This window comes from Anomaloglossus baeobatrachus, chromosome 1 (assembly GCF_048569485.1).
Source record: "Anomaloglossus baeobatrachus isolate aAnoBae1 chromosome 1, aAnoBae1.hap1, whole genome shotgun sequence".
Taxonomy (NCBI): domain Eukaryota; kingdom Metazoa; phylum Chordata; class Amphibia; order Anura; family Aromobatidae; genus Anomaloglossus; species Anomaloglossus baeobatrachus.
The window spans coordinates 667,455,802-667,472,635 of NC_134353.1; the positions used below are offsets into that span (position 1 = coordinate 667,455,802).

At 53.3% G+C, this 16,834-nt stretch overlaps 1 protein-coding gene across 3 annotated transcripts in view; it reads left to right on the top strand.

Moving 5' to 3' along the window:
- ACACB (acetyl-CoA carboxylase beta) overlaps window positions 1-16,834 on the top strand; it is a 352,023-nt gene that overhangs the window by 200,843 nt on the left and 134,346 nt on the right. For all 3 annotated transcript variants that reach the window (XM_075320034.1, XM_075320035.1, XM_075320036.1), the window contains 2 exons: window positions 4,391-4,537; window positions 11,543-11,731. In XM_075320034.1, coding sequence (XP_075176149.1) covers window positions 4,391-4,537; window positions 11,543-11,731 — 336 coding nt within the window. The remainder of the gene's footprint in view (window positions 1-4,390; window positions 4,538-11,542; window positions 11,732-16,834) is intronic.

Below are 16,834 nucleotides of genomic sequence, written 5' to 3' on the forward strand. Positions count from 1 at the left end.
AATGCTCCGGGGGGGTCCCATGCATCTCAGGGCGCAGGCTCTGACACGGACAAACAGTCTCAGACAGTCTAAGCGAGCTCGCTGGGAGCGGCACTCGGCTTCATCACTGGTTAGGGTCCCAGCGGGACTCTCTGTATGATGAGGCAGACGTAGCTGATCAGGACTCTGATCCTGAGACCGCTCTCAATCCGGATACTCCGGATGGTGACGCCATAGTGAATGATCTTCTAGCGTCCATCAAGGGAATGTTGGATATTTCTCCCTCAGCTCCTCCGGTGGAGGAGTCAGCTTCACAGCAGGAGAAATCCCTTTTCAGTATCTCAAGCGTATATTGAGTACTTTTCTGGCCACTCTGACTTCAGAGAAGCAATCCGGAAACACCACACTTATCCAGATAAGCGTTCTCCAATCGTATTAAGGATACACGTTATCCTTTTTTCTCCCTGACGTGGTCAAGCGCTGGACCCAGTGTCCAAAGGTGGATTCCCCTATCTCCAGGCTTGCGGCTAGATCCATAGTTGCAGTGGAAGATGGGACTTCACTTAAAGATGCCATTGACAGACAGATGGTCCTCTGGTTGAATTCTGTCTATGAAGCTATCGGCGTGTCGGTTGCTCCGGCATTCGCAGCCGTATGGGCATTCCAAGCTTTTTCAGCTGGTCTTGCGCACGTGGACACTGTCACATGTACATCTGTGCCGCAGATGGCGTCCTTAACCTCGCAATGTCTGCATTGCGACTTACGCTATTAATGCTGTCCTGCACTCTACGAGCCGTACGTCAGTGGCGTCCGCCAACTCCGTGGTTTTACGCAGAGCCTTGTGGTTGAGGGAATGGAAAGCAGATTCTGCTTCCAAAAAAGTGCTTAATTGCCGTTATCTGGTGACAGACTGTTTGGTGAGCGATTGGATGAAATCATTAAACAGTCCAAGGGTAAGGACTCTTCCTTACACCAGCCCAGATCAAACAACACCAACAGAGGAAGGGACAGTCGAGGTTTCGGTCCTTCCCAGGCTCGGGCAGGTCCCAATTGTCCTCGTCCAAAAGGACTCAAAAAGCTCAGAGAGGCGCAGATTCCTGGCAGGCTCAATCACGCCCAAGGAAGGCAGCCGGAGGAACCGCTACCAAGGCGGTTTCCTCATGACTTTCAGCCCTCTCTCTCCGCATCCGCGGTCGGTGGCAGACTCTCCCGCTTTGGCGACATTTAGCTGCCACAGGTCAAAGACCGGTGGGTGAGAGACATTTTGTCTCACGTGTACAGGATAGAGTTCTGTTCTCGTCCTCCGACTAGATTTTCAGAACTTCCTCACCTCCCGACCGAGCCGATGCTCTTCTGCAGGCAGAAGGAGTGGTAATCCCTGTTCCTCCTCAGGAACAAGATACGGTTTTTACTCCAATCTGGTTGTGGTACCAAAAAACGACGGCTCTTCCGTTCCGTTTTGGACCTAAACCTGCTCAACAAGCACGTGAAAACCAGGCGGTTCCGGATGGAATCCCTCCGCTCCGTCATTGCCTCCATATCTCAAGGAGATTTCCTAACGTCAATAGACATCAGGATGCTTATCTCCACGTGCCGATTGCTCCAGAGCACCGGTGTTGGCTACGATTCGTTATTGAAGACGAGCATCTTCAGTTCGTAGCCCTGCCCTTCGGTCTGGCGACAGCCCCACGGCTTTTCACAAGTTCATGGCAGCAGTGGGAGTAGTCCTCTCAGGGTCACTCTGTGATCCCTTACTTGGACGATCTACTTGTCAAGGCACCCTCTCAAGAGGCATGCCAACACAGCCTGAACGTGGCGCTGGAGACTCTCCAGAGTTTCGGGTGGATCATAAACTTTTCAAAGTTAAATCTGACAACTACCCAATCGCTGACATATCTTGGCATGGAGCTTCACACTCTCTCAGCGATAGTGCAGCTCCCGCTGGACATACAGCGTTCACTACAGACGGGGGTGCAGTCTCTCCTTCAAGGCCAGTCACACCCCTTAAGACGCCTCATGCAGAGGCAGTCCTTTTCGCGCAGTTTCATCTGCGTCCACTTCTATAGGACATTCTTCGCCAATGGGATGGGAAGTCAACGTCCCTAGACAGGAACGTACCCCTTTCTCAGACGGGCAAGGACTCTCTTCAGAGGAGTCCACCCTTCAGATCAATGTTCTGGAAATCTGGGCAGGGTATCTTGCCTTGCAAGCCTTCCACCAGAGGCTGGAAGGCAAACAGATCCGAATTCAGTCGGACAACTTCGCAGCGGTGGCATACATCAACCACCAAGGCGGAACACGCAGTCGGCAAGCCTCCCAGGAAGTCCGGCGGCTTCTGATGTGGGTGGAAGACAGAGCATACACCATATCCGCAGTTCACATCCCGGGCGTAGAAAACTGGGAAGCAGACTTCCTCAGTCGCCAGGGCATGGACGCAGGGGAATGGTCTCTGCACCCGGACGGGTCTCAAGAAATCTGTAGCCGCTGGGGGAGGCCGGACGTCGACCTAATGGCGTCTCGGCACAACAACAAGGGCCCGATTTTCATGGCGCGGTCTCACGATCAAAGAGCTCTGGCGGCAGGCGCCTTAGTTCAGGATTGGTCGCAGTTCCAGCTACCCTATGTGTTTCCCCCTCTGACACTGTTGCCCAGAGGGCTACGCAAGATCAGCTCCGATTGCCGCCGCGCCATCCTCGGCGCCCCAGACTGGCCGAGGAGGTCGTAGTACCTGCATCTGTGGCATCTCACGGTCGGCCAACCGTGGGCACTACCAGACCGGCCAGACTTACTGTCCCAAGGGCCGTTTTTTCCATCTGAATTCTACAGCCCTGAACCTGACTGGTGGCTATTGAGTCCTGGATCCTAGCGTCTTCAGGATTATCTCAAGACGTCATTGTCACCATGAGACGGGCTAGGAAGCCGACGTCTGCCGAGATCCACCACAAGACGTGGAAGATATTCTTATCTTAGTGCTCTGCTCAGGGAGTGTCTCCCTGGACATTTGCATTGCCTACTTTTCCTTCCTTCCTGCAATCTGGTTTGGGAAAAGGTTTGTCGCTCGGCTCCCTTAACGGACGAGTCCCAGCGCTGTCTGTATTCTTTCAGAAGCGCATAGGGCGACTTCCTCAGGTACGCACGTTCCTGCAGGGGGTTTGTCACATTGTCCCTCCGTACAAGAGGCCGTTAGACCCTTGGGATCTGAACAGGGTACTAATTGCTCTCCAGGAGCCGCCCTTTGAGCCTCTGAGGGATGTTTCACTTCTCGTCTTTCACAGAAAGTGGCCTTTTTGGTAGCGGTCACGTCTCTTCAGAGAGTGTCCGAGCTCGCAGCGCGGTCATCCAAAGCTCCCTTCTTGGTGTTTCACCAAGACAAGGTAGTGCTGCGCCTGATTCCGGGGTTTCTCCCTAAGGTGGTATCCCCCTTTTCATCTCAGTCAGGATATCTCCTTACCTTCCTTTTGTCCTCATCCAGTTCATCGATATGAATTGGATTTGTATTTGTTGGATCTGATGAGAGCGCTCAGAATCTACATTTCCCGCACGGCGCCCCTGCGCCGCTCGGATGCACCCTTTGTACTTGTCGCTGGTCAGCGCAAAGGGTCACAGGCTTCCAAATCCACCCTGGCTCGATGGATCAAGGAACCAATTCTTGAAGCCTACCGTTCTGCTGGGCTTCCGGTTCCATCAGGGCTGAAGGCCCATTCTACCAGAGCCGTGGGTGCGTCCTGGACATTACGGCACCAGGCTACGGCTCAGCAGGTGTGCCAGGCGGCTACCTGGGCGAGTCTGCACACCTTCACCAAGCGTTCTCAGGTGCATGCCTACGCTTAGGCGGATGCCTGCCTAAGTAGAAGAGTCCTGCAGGCGGCGGTTGCCTCCATGTAGGGAAGGGCTGTTTTTACAGTCCAAACTTGAGGTATTAATTTACCCACCCAGGGACTGCTTTTGGACGTCCCAATCGTCTGGGTCTCCCAATGGAGCGCCGAAGAAGAAGGGAATTTTGTTACTTACCGTAAATTCCTTTTCTTCTAGCTCCAATTGGGAGACCCAGCACCCGCCCCTGTTCCTTCGGGATTTTTTGGTTGTTCGGGTACACATGTTGTTCATGTTGAATGGTTTCAGTTCTCCGATGTTCCTTCGGATTGAATTGTTTAACCAGTTATTGGCTTTCCTCCTTCTTGCTTTTGCACTAAAACTGAAGCAGCCCGTGATCCACGGGGGGTGTATATGCAGAAGGGGAGGGGCCTTACACTTTTTAGTGTAATACTTTGTGTGGCCTCCGGAGGCAGTAGCTATACACCCCAATCGTCTGGGTCTCCCAATTGGAGCTAGAAGAAAAGGAATTTACGGTAAGTAACAAAATTCCCTTCTTTCAACTTAATATATTTTTTTCACTTTGTTTGATATTTAGGCAGAACTGTACACTGGAGACCTCCTCCCGCAGCAAACCCTGCCCATTATTGGAGAGAAGCTGCACCAGGTCTTCCACAATGTCCTTGAGAACCTGATCAATGTGATGAATGGATACTGTCTGCCAGAGCCATACTTCACTTCCAAGGTTAGGTTTTCATTTTACTTAAAACGTCTAAGTCTCAAATATAAATGCAATTTGGAGATAAATCAATATTGTATAATTTTCAGACAGTGCAAACTTTGACTAGAATCTGAAAATTCACTGGATTTATTATAGTGATACATGCTGTTGAATAACCTTTACGGGTTTTAAAGACTTGGTTCACTACTCTGCAATAGTTGCCACATGCCTGTAAAACTGATAGGTAAGGCTTTTTCTAAATTCCTTTTTCAGCGAAGTCTGACTCTGAGTGATGCTGTTGTGGTCCACTCATCCCCATGAAGTGACCCCCGGGTTCCATGACCTCTGAGATCCGGTGATGTCAGGTCAACTTCCAGTTGACCTGACATCACCAAGCCTGGCCCCAGTCTTCCTGAGTGACTGGGCTGTGGGTGGAGTTTCCCCTCACATCACAGCCAAGCATTGCTCCTGCTTGTGGAGCTCTGCAGCGAAGCAGAATGCGCGATAGATGCTAGGCTATGACCCTGGGCTTTGACGAGCGAGGAAACGTTACCCAGTGCCCAGTTACACACGGAGACTGGTGCCGGGATCGGTGATGTCGATTCAACTGGAAGTTGACGTGCAATCACCAGATCTTAGAGGGCACGGAGCCCGGTGGTCACTTCATGGGGATGAGCGGACCACAATAGCACTGCTCAGAGGCACATTTGGCGGAACAAGGTATTTCACAAAAGCCTTTCCTATCAGTTTTAAAGGGGTGTGGCCATTACTGCAGAGTAGTGAACCACCCCTTTAAGTCTGACTTGACTAAGCTTACACTACTTTTTAGTTGACTTACGTTGTGCAAGAAACATGCCCATAATTCTGGTACTTTTTTTAGTGCTTTGTGTCACATGGTAGGCCATTGCAACATACTGTTTTTCACTGAGGTCATGCACCTTAGATAAGCAAGGCGCGGAAAGAGTCTAAAACGCATAAATATGGTGCAAGTCATGAAATATAGTTTTCTTTATCGTTCCTTTGGGAGACCCAAACCTTGGGTGTAAAGCTTCTGCCTCCGGAGGACACACAAAGTACTACACCTAAAAGGTGTAGCTCCTCCCTCTGAGCCTATACACCCCCTGGCCAACCAGTCATAACCAGTTTTTCGCTTTGTGTTCAGGAGGCATACATGCACACATGCGTTCTCATATGATTTTTTCTTTTTTTTCCCTTTTTTGGAAGAAGATTGAAGAAATGCGGGTCCACGTCTGGACCCCCGGCATGTCCCTTCTCACCCCACTGTGTCGGCGGTGTTGTAAGGTTGATTATCCAAGGCTGGAGCCTTACATGCCGTGCTCCTTCACCATCCCCTCTGGGCTCTGGATTGAAGTGGGAGCCAGCACGGTCTCCATGCCTGGCAGGAGACCGGTCTCCATCCACAGCCCCTTGAGGACCCTGTTGGATCGGAGCACTCAACCCCAGGGACCGGGCCCTGCGTCTCAGAGCTAAGTACCTTGAGACGTTTATATTTTGGGGGTCCCTGTTCTTTATGTGTGGGTAGAGTGTATTTACTGTGTCTTTACTGTGCTTTTTGACATTTCCGGCGGGTCCTCTGGCTTTTCGCCCGAGAACCGCGCCGATGGTGCCTGCGCGTCGGCCGCGCTGCTCAAATTTAGGCCCCGGCTTCGCCGGAGGCCTAGTTTCGATTTCCTGCCCTCGCATGTCACTCATGCAGAGGGACAGGCATGGCCCCTCCCGGCGGCCGTCCTGCACAGGGGAGGGACTCTCCCCACTGCTTGGGTGCGACTCCCCCTCTGCTGGCCTCTATGGCCTTCCAGATCTGCCCTTTTATACAGGGACGCCCCTGTCCCGCCCCCTCTCTTCGCTCCGGCGGCCATTTTCTTCACTCTGTTCTGGCATCCGGCACTCTGCACCCCTGCCGAGGTGCTGTGCATTGGGGGTTCGGGCTTCAGGACCTGGAGGGCACACAACACCGCTCCAGCGGTCTGGTAAGCCACAGCCGGTCTCCGGTTGTGGACCTCTGCTATATTCTCCCTGGGAATCACTCCCTTTATAGAAGCCGTTTTTTCTCCACTCAGGCAGCATGTCTCACACAAGGAGCAAGGCTCCATAGCTTTATGCTGTATGTGCTGCATGTAAGCTTCCGCTGCCTGAAGCAAGCACCTATCCACATTGTGAGGTTTGCTCTAACTTGGAGGTGTCACGGCCTGGGGTCTCGGCTCCAGTGGTCTCTCAGGCTGCTCCTGCACCTGTGACTGAACCCCCGGCCTGGGTAGAGTCTTTTTCTAGGTCTATCTCCCAGTCATTTGCTGAGTCCATGGGACTTTTGTCCAGGACTTTGATGAATATGCATGAGCCCCCTTCACAGGGTGCCTCCAATGCTCTTGCTAAGGGGCCTTTAGGACTGGAGCTCACAGAGGATTCATCATCAGGGCACGGACCCCGTCCGTCTAAGAGGCGCCGCCGGGTTCCCTCTCCCTCCTCATCCCGTGGCTCTGATTCAAGGGCTGAGGACTCGCAGGACGAGGAGGATGCCTATACAGGGGGCTCGGAGGCTAACTCCATGTGCCCCATTGACCCTTCCGAGGGTGACTCAGACCTTAGTGACTTGATTGCTTCCATTAATTCTGTACTGGATCTCAATCCGCCAGTATCAGAAGAGCAGCCCTCTCTGGCAGAAAAGCACCAGTTTACCTCGCCGAAGAGAGTAAAGAGTGTGTTCTTTAACCACTCCAGTTTTCAGGCCGCTGTGACCAAACCCAGGGCCTGTCCTGACAAACGCTTCCCAAAGCGTGGTTCTGATGACCGTTTTCCTTTTCCACCTGAGGTGGTCAAGGAGTGGGCTCACTCCCCAAAGGTAGACCCCCCGGTGTCTAGGCTCTCAGCCCGGACCGTTGTGTCGGTGGCTGATGGCACTTCCCTTAAGGATGCCGCTGATCGTTAGATTGACCTTCTGGCCAAATCCGTGTATGAAGCGGCGGGGGCCGCGTTTTCCCCAGCTTTTGCAGCAGTGTGGGCCCTCAAAGTCATCTCTGCTAGTCTGGAGGAGATGCGTTCCCTCACCAAGGACTCTATGCCCGAGATGGTTGCCTTAACCTCTCAAGCTTCAGCTTTTTCTTCTTATGCCATGTCTGCCATGCTAGAGGCTTCTCACCGCACTGCGGTGGCTTCGGCTAATTCACTCGTTATCCGCAGGATCTTGTGGCTTCGAGAGTGGAAGGCGGATGCTTCTTCAAAGAAGTACCTTGCTGGGCTCCCTTTTGCTGGTTCCCGGCTGTTCGGTGAACAGCTGGATGAAATTATTAAGGAAGCTACTGGCGGGAAGAGTACTTCCATGCCACAAACCAAGACCAGGAAACCTGCCCAGGGTAGGTTTCAGTCGAGGGTTCGATCCTTTCGTTCCTCCAACTTGTCGTCCTCTAAGCCCTCCGCCTCGTCCGCTACCTCAGCCAAGGACCAGAAATCCAGCTGGCGCTCCAGAGCGCGTCCGCAGAAGACAGCAGGAGGTTCTGCCACTAAGGCAGCCTCCTCGTGACTCTGTCCGATCCAGCCACATCCTTAGTCGGTGGCAGGCTCTCCCACTTTGACGACGCTTGGTTTCAACACGTCTCCGATCAGTGGGTGAGAGATATCATCTCCCACGGCTACAGGATAAAATTTTCTTCCAGTCCGCCAAACAGATTTTTTCTCTCAACTCCCCCCTGCTCCAGGGCCGCCGCCTTTTCACAGGCCGTGGCAGCCTTGCAGGCCAACGGAGTAATTGTGCCAGTTCCCGCCCGGAAACGGTTCAGAGGTTTTTACTCAAAACTCTTCCTAGTTCCCAAAAAGAACGGTACCTTCAGGCCCATCCTGGATCTCAAGCTTCTCAACAAGCATGTTCGAGTGCGGCACTTTCGCATGGAGTCCCTGCGTTCAGTCATTGCCTCGATGTCCCAAGGGGATTTCCTGGCGTCCATCGACATCAGAGATGCCTATCTGCATGTGCCCATTGCAGTTTCTCACCAGCGTTGGCTACGCTTTGCAATAGGAGACGATCATTTCCAATTCGTGGCTCTCCCCTTCGGGTTAGCCACGGCCCCTCGGGTTTTCACCAAGGTCATGGCAGCCGTGATTGCGGTTCTGCACCTTCAGGGGTTGGCAGTGCTCCCTTACCTGGACGACCTTCTAGACAAAGCGCCATCCAGCACAGACTGTCAGAGGAGTGTCTCGCTCACTCTCAGCACTCTAGCCCAATTCGGGTGGCTTGTCAATCTTCCCAAATCCACTCTGACTCCGACCCAGAGTCTCACGTACCTAGGGATGCAGTTCGAGACTTTGCCGGCACTTGTGAAGTTGCCCTTAGACAAGCAGCTGTCACTCCAGTTGGCAGTGCACTCTCTCCTGAGGCTCCGCCGTCATACCCTCAGACGTCTGATGCAGGTGCTGGGTCAAATGGTGGCGTCCATGGAGGCTGTTCCCTTTGCCCAGTTCCATCTGCGCCCCCTGCAGCTGGACATTCTCCGCTGTTGGGACAAGCGGCCTTCCTCCTTAAACAAGTCAGTGGCTCTGTCGCCACGGACCAAGAGCTCTCTTCAGTGATGGCTTCGGCCCCTCTCCCTGTCCCAAGGGCGCTCCTTCCTGGCCCCGTCCTGGGTGATTCTCACCACGGATGCCAGTCTATCCGGCTGGGGAGCGGTATGTCTCCACCACAGAGCACAGGGCACTTGGACTCCGTCCGAGTCAACCCTTTCAATCAATGTGCTGGAAATCAGAGCCGTACTTCTGGCTCTCCTAGCATTTCACCATCTGCTGGCGGGCAGGCACATTCGAGTCCAGTCAGACAACGCGATAGCGGTTGCCTACATCAACCATCAAGGCGGGACACGCAGCCGCCTGGCAATGATGGAGGTACAACGCATTCTTCAATGGGCGGAGGATTCCAGGTCCACCCTATCCGCAGTCCACATCCCAGGCGTGGACAACTGGGAGGCAGATTATCTCAGCCGTCAAAGCGTGGACGGTGGCGAGTGGTCCCTACATCCGGCAGCATTTCAGTCGATCTGCCGCAAATGGGGCACTCCGGACGTGGACCTAATGGCATCCCGTCACAACAACAAGGTTCCTGTCTACGTGGCTCGCACCCACGATCCTCAGGCATTTGCCGCGGACGCTCTGGTTCAGGACTGGTGCAAGTTTCGTCTGTCCTACGTGTTTCCCCCTCTAGCCCTCTTGCCCAGAGTCCTGCGCAAGATCAGGATGGAGGGTCGTCGAGTCATCCTCATTGCACCGGACTGGCCCAGGCGAGCTTGGTATCCGGATCTACTCCAACTATCCGTAGAGATGCCGTGGCCTCTCCCGGACCGTCCAGACCTACTCTCGCAAGGTCCGTTCTTCCGCCCGAATTCTGCGGCCCTCAAATTGACGGCGTGGCTCTTGAGTCCTGGATTTTGACAGCTTCTGGTATTCTTCCTGAAGTCATCTCCACTATGACTCGGGCCCGTAAGTCTTCGTCCGCTAAGATCTATCACAGGACTTGGAAAATTTTCCTGTCCTGGTGTCGTTCTACCGGCCATCCTCCTTGGCCGTTCTCCTTGCCGACCCTTCTGTCTTTTCTACAGTCCGGTCTGCAGCTAGGACTGTCCCTCAACTCTCTCAAGGAACAGGTCTCGGCCCTGTCAGTCCTGTTCCAGCGGCGTCTCGCTCGGCTGGCTCAGGTCCGCACCTTCATGCAGGGCGCGTCTCACATCATCCCGCCTTGGACCCCTGGGACCTTAACTTGGTTCTCACTGTCTTGCAGAAACCCCCCTTTGAGCCCCTTAGGGAGGTTTCTTTGTACCGTCTCTCACAGAAAGTGGCCTTTCTGGTTGCTATAACTTCTCTCAGGAGAGTTTCTGATTTGGCGGCGCTCTCCTCGGAGTCACCTTTTTTGGTCTTTCATCAAGACAAGCTGGTTCTCCGTCTGACTCCGGACTTTCTTCCTAAGGTGGTCTCCCCCTTCCACCTTAACCAGGACATTACCTTACCTTCCTTCTGTCCGGCCCCTGTTCATCGCTTTGAAAAAGTTCTACATACTCTAGATCTGGTGCGTGCTCTCCGGATCTATGTGTCTCGCACCGCTGCGCTTAGGCGGTGCATCTCTCTTTTTGTGCTAACCACAGGTCGGCGCAAGGGCCTCCCTGCTTCTAAGCCGACCTTAGCACGTTGGATTCGGTCGGCCATTTCGGACGCCTACCAAATTTCGCAGGCTCCTCCCCCGCCGGGGATCAAAGCGCACTCAGCCAGGGCTGTCGGTGCCTCTTGGGCTTTTCGGCACCAGGCTACGGCTCAGCAAGTCTGTCAGGCTGCCACTTGGGCTAGCCTGCATACCTTCTCGAAGCACTATCAAGTGCATGCTCATGCTTCGGCAGATGCGAGCTTGGGCAGACGCATCCTTCAGGCGGCGGTCGCCCATTTGTGAAGTTAGGTCCTGCCTACTTCTTAGTTTTATGTTTATTTCCCACCCAGGGACTGCTTTGGAACGTCCCAAGGTTTGGGTCTCCCAAAGGAACGATAAAGAAAAAGAGAATTTTGTTTACTTACCGTAAATTCTTTTTCTTATAGTTCCGTCTTGGGAGACCCAGCACCCTCCCTGTTGCCTGTTTGCAATTTCCTTGTTCCGTGTGTTTTCACATGCTGTTGTCGTGAACAGAGTCTCCGGTTGTTCCGGCTCTTGCTCTGTTCTACTTTTGGGTGGCTATTCTCCTTCAGCTTTTGCACTAAACTGGTTATGACTGGTTGGCCAGGGGGTGTATAGGCTCAGAGGGAGGAGCTACACCTTTTAGGTGTAGTACTTTGTGTGTCCTCCGGAGGCAGAAGCTATACACCCAAGATTTGGGTCTCCCAAGACGGAACTATAAGAAAAAGAATTTACGGTAAGTAAACAAAATTCTCTTTTTTGTCACAAATTACACCAGGTTGATACATTTTACTCAGTGTTCTATTAAGCATGATGTAATACATTTCTTCTTGCATTTATCATATAATGTATATGAACTATTTTCATTTAAGATTAAAGAATGGGTGCACAAGCTGATGAAGACTCTGCGGGATCCTTCTCTTCCTCTTTTAGAACTACAGGAGATTATGACAAGTGTATCTACAAGGATTCCACCTACTGTAGAAAAAGCTATACGGAAAGTCATGGCTCAGTATGCCAGCAATATCACCTCAGTCTTGTGCCAGTTCCCCAGCCAGCAGGTGAGCTCCGCTACTCACTAGGTGGTTGTTGTTGCAGAGGATAATTTTTTTTTTTTTCTTAATGGTTACTCTTTGTAAATAAAATTACACTATGTTTCAGTTTGCAATGTTGATTCACTTCAAGACCCCTTGAAATGCAATTTGAAAAGTTTCAGATTTTTCTTTATTACACACACTGGATTTGAACTTTTTGGCCCCAGATTCGTTATTCACATTTTCTCTGACGCCTCATTGGGGGACACAGGACCATGGGTGTTATGATGCCTATCCATAGGAGGACACTAAGTAGATGCAAAAGTATAGCTCCTCCTCTGCAGTATACACCCCCTGGCCGGGCCAGGCAGTCTCAGTTTTAGCTTAGTGTCTATAGGAGGCACTTCCTTTCAAGGTTTGTTATTTTTTGAGGGCGACGGTTTCCTTTTGGGACCGATCTCCCACTACCATCAACGGGCGGGAACGTGAAGTGTTGCCTACACGTACCCCCTCCCGCGACGCTTGATCCTGGGCTGGACAACTGGTTCCATAGACACCGATTTTCCAAAGCCCAGGGCAGAGGCACAATTCCTCAGCCCCTCTTTGCTGGCTCTGAGTTGAATATGGCATCAATTCCACAGCCCCTCTTTGCAGGCTCTGAGTTGAATATGGCACCGTTGTGACCGGATACAGCAAGCTGACTCTGCTATTGTCACTGCCTGGATTGAAGCAGTGTTTAAGGTGAGATCCCCCCTGACTGGTTTCCCAGACAAAGGGAGAAAAGACGGTGCAGGAAAGGCTCCCAGGGCTGAATATACAGTATTTCTTATGAGAAAGTCCCTGGCTAATGCAAGGAAGAGAGCCCCAAGAATCTTGAACACACAGTGTTAACTTTTCTCTAGCTCGCTGGCTGGAGAAGGGGGGAAGTACCTCCTGTTTGCAAACTTCTGCACAGATAATTTCCCGGTGGCAGGGGGGAGGGGGTGGCTAGAGAATCACAGAGCTCAGGCACGCTGTTTATTATCTGCTCTGTTTATTTGATCTAGCAGAAAAGCCGGCTGATAACCACCACTGACATGCTGTGTGCTGACTAGAGGGAGAGGTAGGAAACTTATCAGAAGCTCCTTTCCCGCCGTTTTTTACTACCCACAGCGGAGGGGGGCACACTGACTACTTCTTCGCGCTCTTTTAGCGCTAAGCCCCGCCCTCTCACGGCCACGATAAGCCCCCCCCCCTTCCCCAGGAAAGCGTGTTAAGATCTCCACACCGCTTACTCCTTCCTGAGGACACAGGGCCATCGGCTGATTCTGGTAAGGTGCTGCTCACTGTAGCTCTGCTGAGCATTGCTCCCCCTCCTAGCATACTCCTATCAAGAACATGCAGAATTCAAAAGGCACTAAGAGGGCTAAGGCTCACATAGTCTATTATTCAGCCTGCACTGCCTGCCACGTTGAGCTACCACGTAAACACACCTCTCTGTGAGTCCTGTGCCCGTATAGCCCTCCAAGACCCCCCTGCCACCACCGCCGCAACTGCCAGCCCAGAGCCTAGGGCTCCCAGCCCACCGGAATGGGCACAGTTTCTGTCCCAATCCATGGAAAAACTGTCACAGAACCTGGTGCTGGCTATGCATTGTCGTCCTCCACACCCTTCTGGGTCCCTGGACGGAACGCAGCCTGAGGATACCCCTATGGAGGATCCTTCTGAGGTAATTCGGGCACATGCTTCACTGGTTGCAGGGATCAGGAAAAGAGCACACGGCCAGGTGTCTCCAGCGGGCTCTCCCTCGGGAGCACACAGGGCAGGCTCTCCCACACGCTCCACAGCTTCTGAAGAGCTGGAAGAGGGAGAATGCTGTTTGTACCAGGAGGATTCCTTGGTTTCATCCTCACCAGATGATCAAACTGCAATAGACTCCCTTATAGCAGCAATCAACCAAACTCTGCATGTGGAGGATCCCCCATCCACTACCACTGACCATGCGGTCTCCTTTAAGAGGGCAAGGAAACCCCAAAAGGTTTTCGCTGATCACCCAGAGTTTCAGGATATCCTCACAAAGCAAAGGGAGAAGCCTGACAGGCGCTTCGGTAACTGAAAACCAATGGAGTCCCGGTACCCTTTTGCCTCACCTGCCCCCAAGGGCTGGGCCGATCCGCCCTCGGTCGACCCCCTCGGTCTCCCGCCTTACCACAAGGACGCTTCTGTCTTTACCCGATGGTTCCTCCATCAAGGACCCGATAGACAGACAAGTGGAGCACCTCGCCCGCTCTGCTTTTGAGGCTGCGGGTTCCTCCCTCTCGCCCTCCTTTGCCTCTCTGTGGGTCGCAAAGGCGATCTCGGTCTGGGCAGAATCCCTTAACACTTCGCTTGAGGAATCCCAGTTCACTCATACCTTCACAGAGGTAACAGCTCAAATTGCCGCTGCGGCGGAGTACCTCATGCAGGCCTCCATGGACGCTGCTACCTGCGCTGCGTTTGCCGCCTCAAATACCATAGCCATCCGTAGAGCTCTCTGGCTCCGACAATGGCGAGCGGACTCTGCCTCCAAGAAGTCTCTCACGGGCCTCCCCTTTTTTCCAGACCGATTGTTTGGCGAACGTCTGGACAAGCTCATTTCTGACGCCACGGGAGGAAAGAGTACCTCTCTCCCCCAGCTGAAGTCCAAGACGTCCTTCACCAGACGTCCACAGTCCTCGTTCCACTCCTTTCGGAACTCATTTGGTTGGTCGACACCCCGTGCTGTCCACGTCACCAGCCGCGGACTACGCAGGGACAGACTTTCTCAGCTCTCCCCGAAACCGACTTCGTCATGGCAGCCTAGACCGAAACAGTCAAGGACTAGGGAGACTCGGCCACGACGTTTTCCCCCCTCATGACTCCTTCGGCGCCCCGGAAGACACACTCATTGTAGGAGGTCGACTGCGGCTCTTTCAACACATCTGGGCTGCCGCCTCAGACGACAAATGGGTTCGAGACCTTGTGTCTTCCGGTTACCGCATAGAATTTCGGACCCGACCCCCAAGTCAGTTCTTTCTCTCAAACCCCCCCAAAGACTCGAAAACGACGCAAAGCTTTTTTCTCAGCAATCCACTCGCTCCAAACAGCAGGAGTGATAATACCTGTCCCAGACGACAAGAAGTTCGGGGGTTTTTATTCCAACCTCTTTGTGGTCCCCAAAAAGGATGGGTCAGTTCGACCCATCCTGGACCTCAAACACCTAAACAAACATGTGCACGTACGGAGATTCAGAATGGAGTCCCTAAGGTCCATTATTGCATCCATGGTCGAAGGGGAATTCCTCGCATCCATAGACATCAAGGACGCGTACCTGCACATACCCATCGCCCCAGATCACCAAAAGTTCCTCCGCTTTGCAATTCAGGACTCCCACTTTCAATTCGTAGCTCTACCCTTCGGCCTTGCCACCGCACCAAAGGGTCTTCACCAAAGTCATGGCGGCCGCCATGAGCGTCCTTCACGCCAGGGGAGTGGTCGTTCTCCCTTACTTGGACGACCACCTCATCAAGGCCCCCTCCTTCCGCGACTGCTCAACCAGCATACAGATCACTGTGGACACCCTATCCCGCTTAGGGTGGCTAGTGAATCTGGACAAATCATCCCCGGTCCCATCACGCTCCATCACCTTCCTGGGCATGTCCCTGGACACCCGTCGGGGCTTGATCCTTCTCCCTCAGGACAAGGCGATCGATCTTCAACGAGCGGTACGCTGCCTTCTACGTCCTCCGTCTTGCTCCATTCGATTCAGCATGAAAGTGCTCAGCAGGATGGTGGCGGCTATGGAAGCAGTACCCTTTGCTCAACTGCACCTCCGCCCACTGCAGCTAGCCCTTATAGCGGCCTGGGACAAGAGCCCCTTCTCCCTGGACAGACATCTTCACCTGACGCCTCCAGTCAGGTACGCACTCCGCTGGTGGCTTCGGTCCTCATCCCTATCGAAGGGGAGATCCTTTCTCCCAGTGAACTGGCTGGTCCTGACCACGGACGCCAGCCTCCTAGGCTGGGGAGCAGTGTACAGGCACCACACTGCTCAAGGACGTTGGACGCCCTTAGAGTCTTCCCTACCCATAAACACCCTAGAACTCTGCGCGATCTTCCTCGCGCTCAGAGCGTTCTGCCCTCTGCTAGCGGGTAGTCAGATTCGAGTCCAATCAGACAATGCGACAGCTGTAGCCTATATCAATCGGCAGGGAGGCACCCGCAGCAAAGCGGCTTATCTCGAGGCCCACAAGATCCTCAGCTGGGCCAAATCGATGGGATCAGTGATATCAGCGGTACACATACCAGGGGTAGAGAACTGGGCAGCAGACTTTCTAAGTCGCCAAGGCCTGGCCGCCGGAGAATGGTCTCTCCACCCAGATGTGTTTCTACACATCTGCACTCGCTGGGGCACACCAGACGTGGACCTAATGGCCTCAAGGTTGAAAGCAAAGGTACCCACGTTCATAGCCAGGTCACGCGACCCGCAGTCCATTGGCGCAGATGCTCTAGTCTGCTCCTGGCACCACTTCCGCCTGCCTTACATATGTCCAACTCTACCCCTGCTGCTGCGGGTAATCAGGAAGATCAAGGCAGAGGGAGTCCTGGTGATACTAATAGCACCGGACAGGCCCAGGCGCGCCTGGTACGCCGAATTAGTACAAATGCTCACAGACGCACCGTGGCGCCTTCCATACATCCCAGACTGGCTGACCCAAGGGCCCATTTCCCATCAGAACTCCAGAGCCCTGAAGCTGACGGCATGGCCATTGAGACCTGGGTATTAACAAGAGCGGGATTCTCCCCCGCGGTTATTTCCACCATGATCAGCGCCCGAAAGCCTGCTTCATCCCACATTTACCACCGTACGTGGAAAATCTTCCTTTCATGGTGCATGGAAACTAACGTCCAGCCTATGCCTCTGGCCATCCCCAGAATTCTCGACTTTCTACAGTCTGGCTTGCAAGCGCGGTTGGCTCTCAGTTCCCTTAAAGGGCAGGTCTCAGCGCTCTCAATCTTCTACCAATGCCGCCTGGCTCAAAAACCGCAAGTAAAGACCTTCCTCCAGGGCGTTTCCCATCTAGTTCCCCCGTACAAACGGCCGCTGGAACCATGGGACCTAAACCTCGTTCT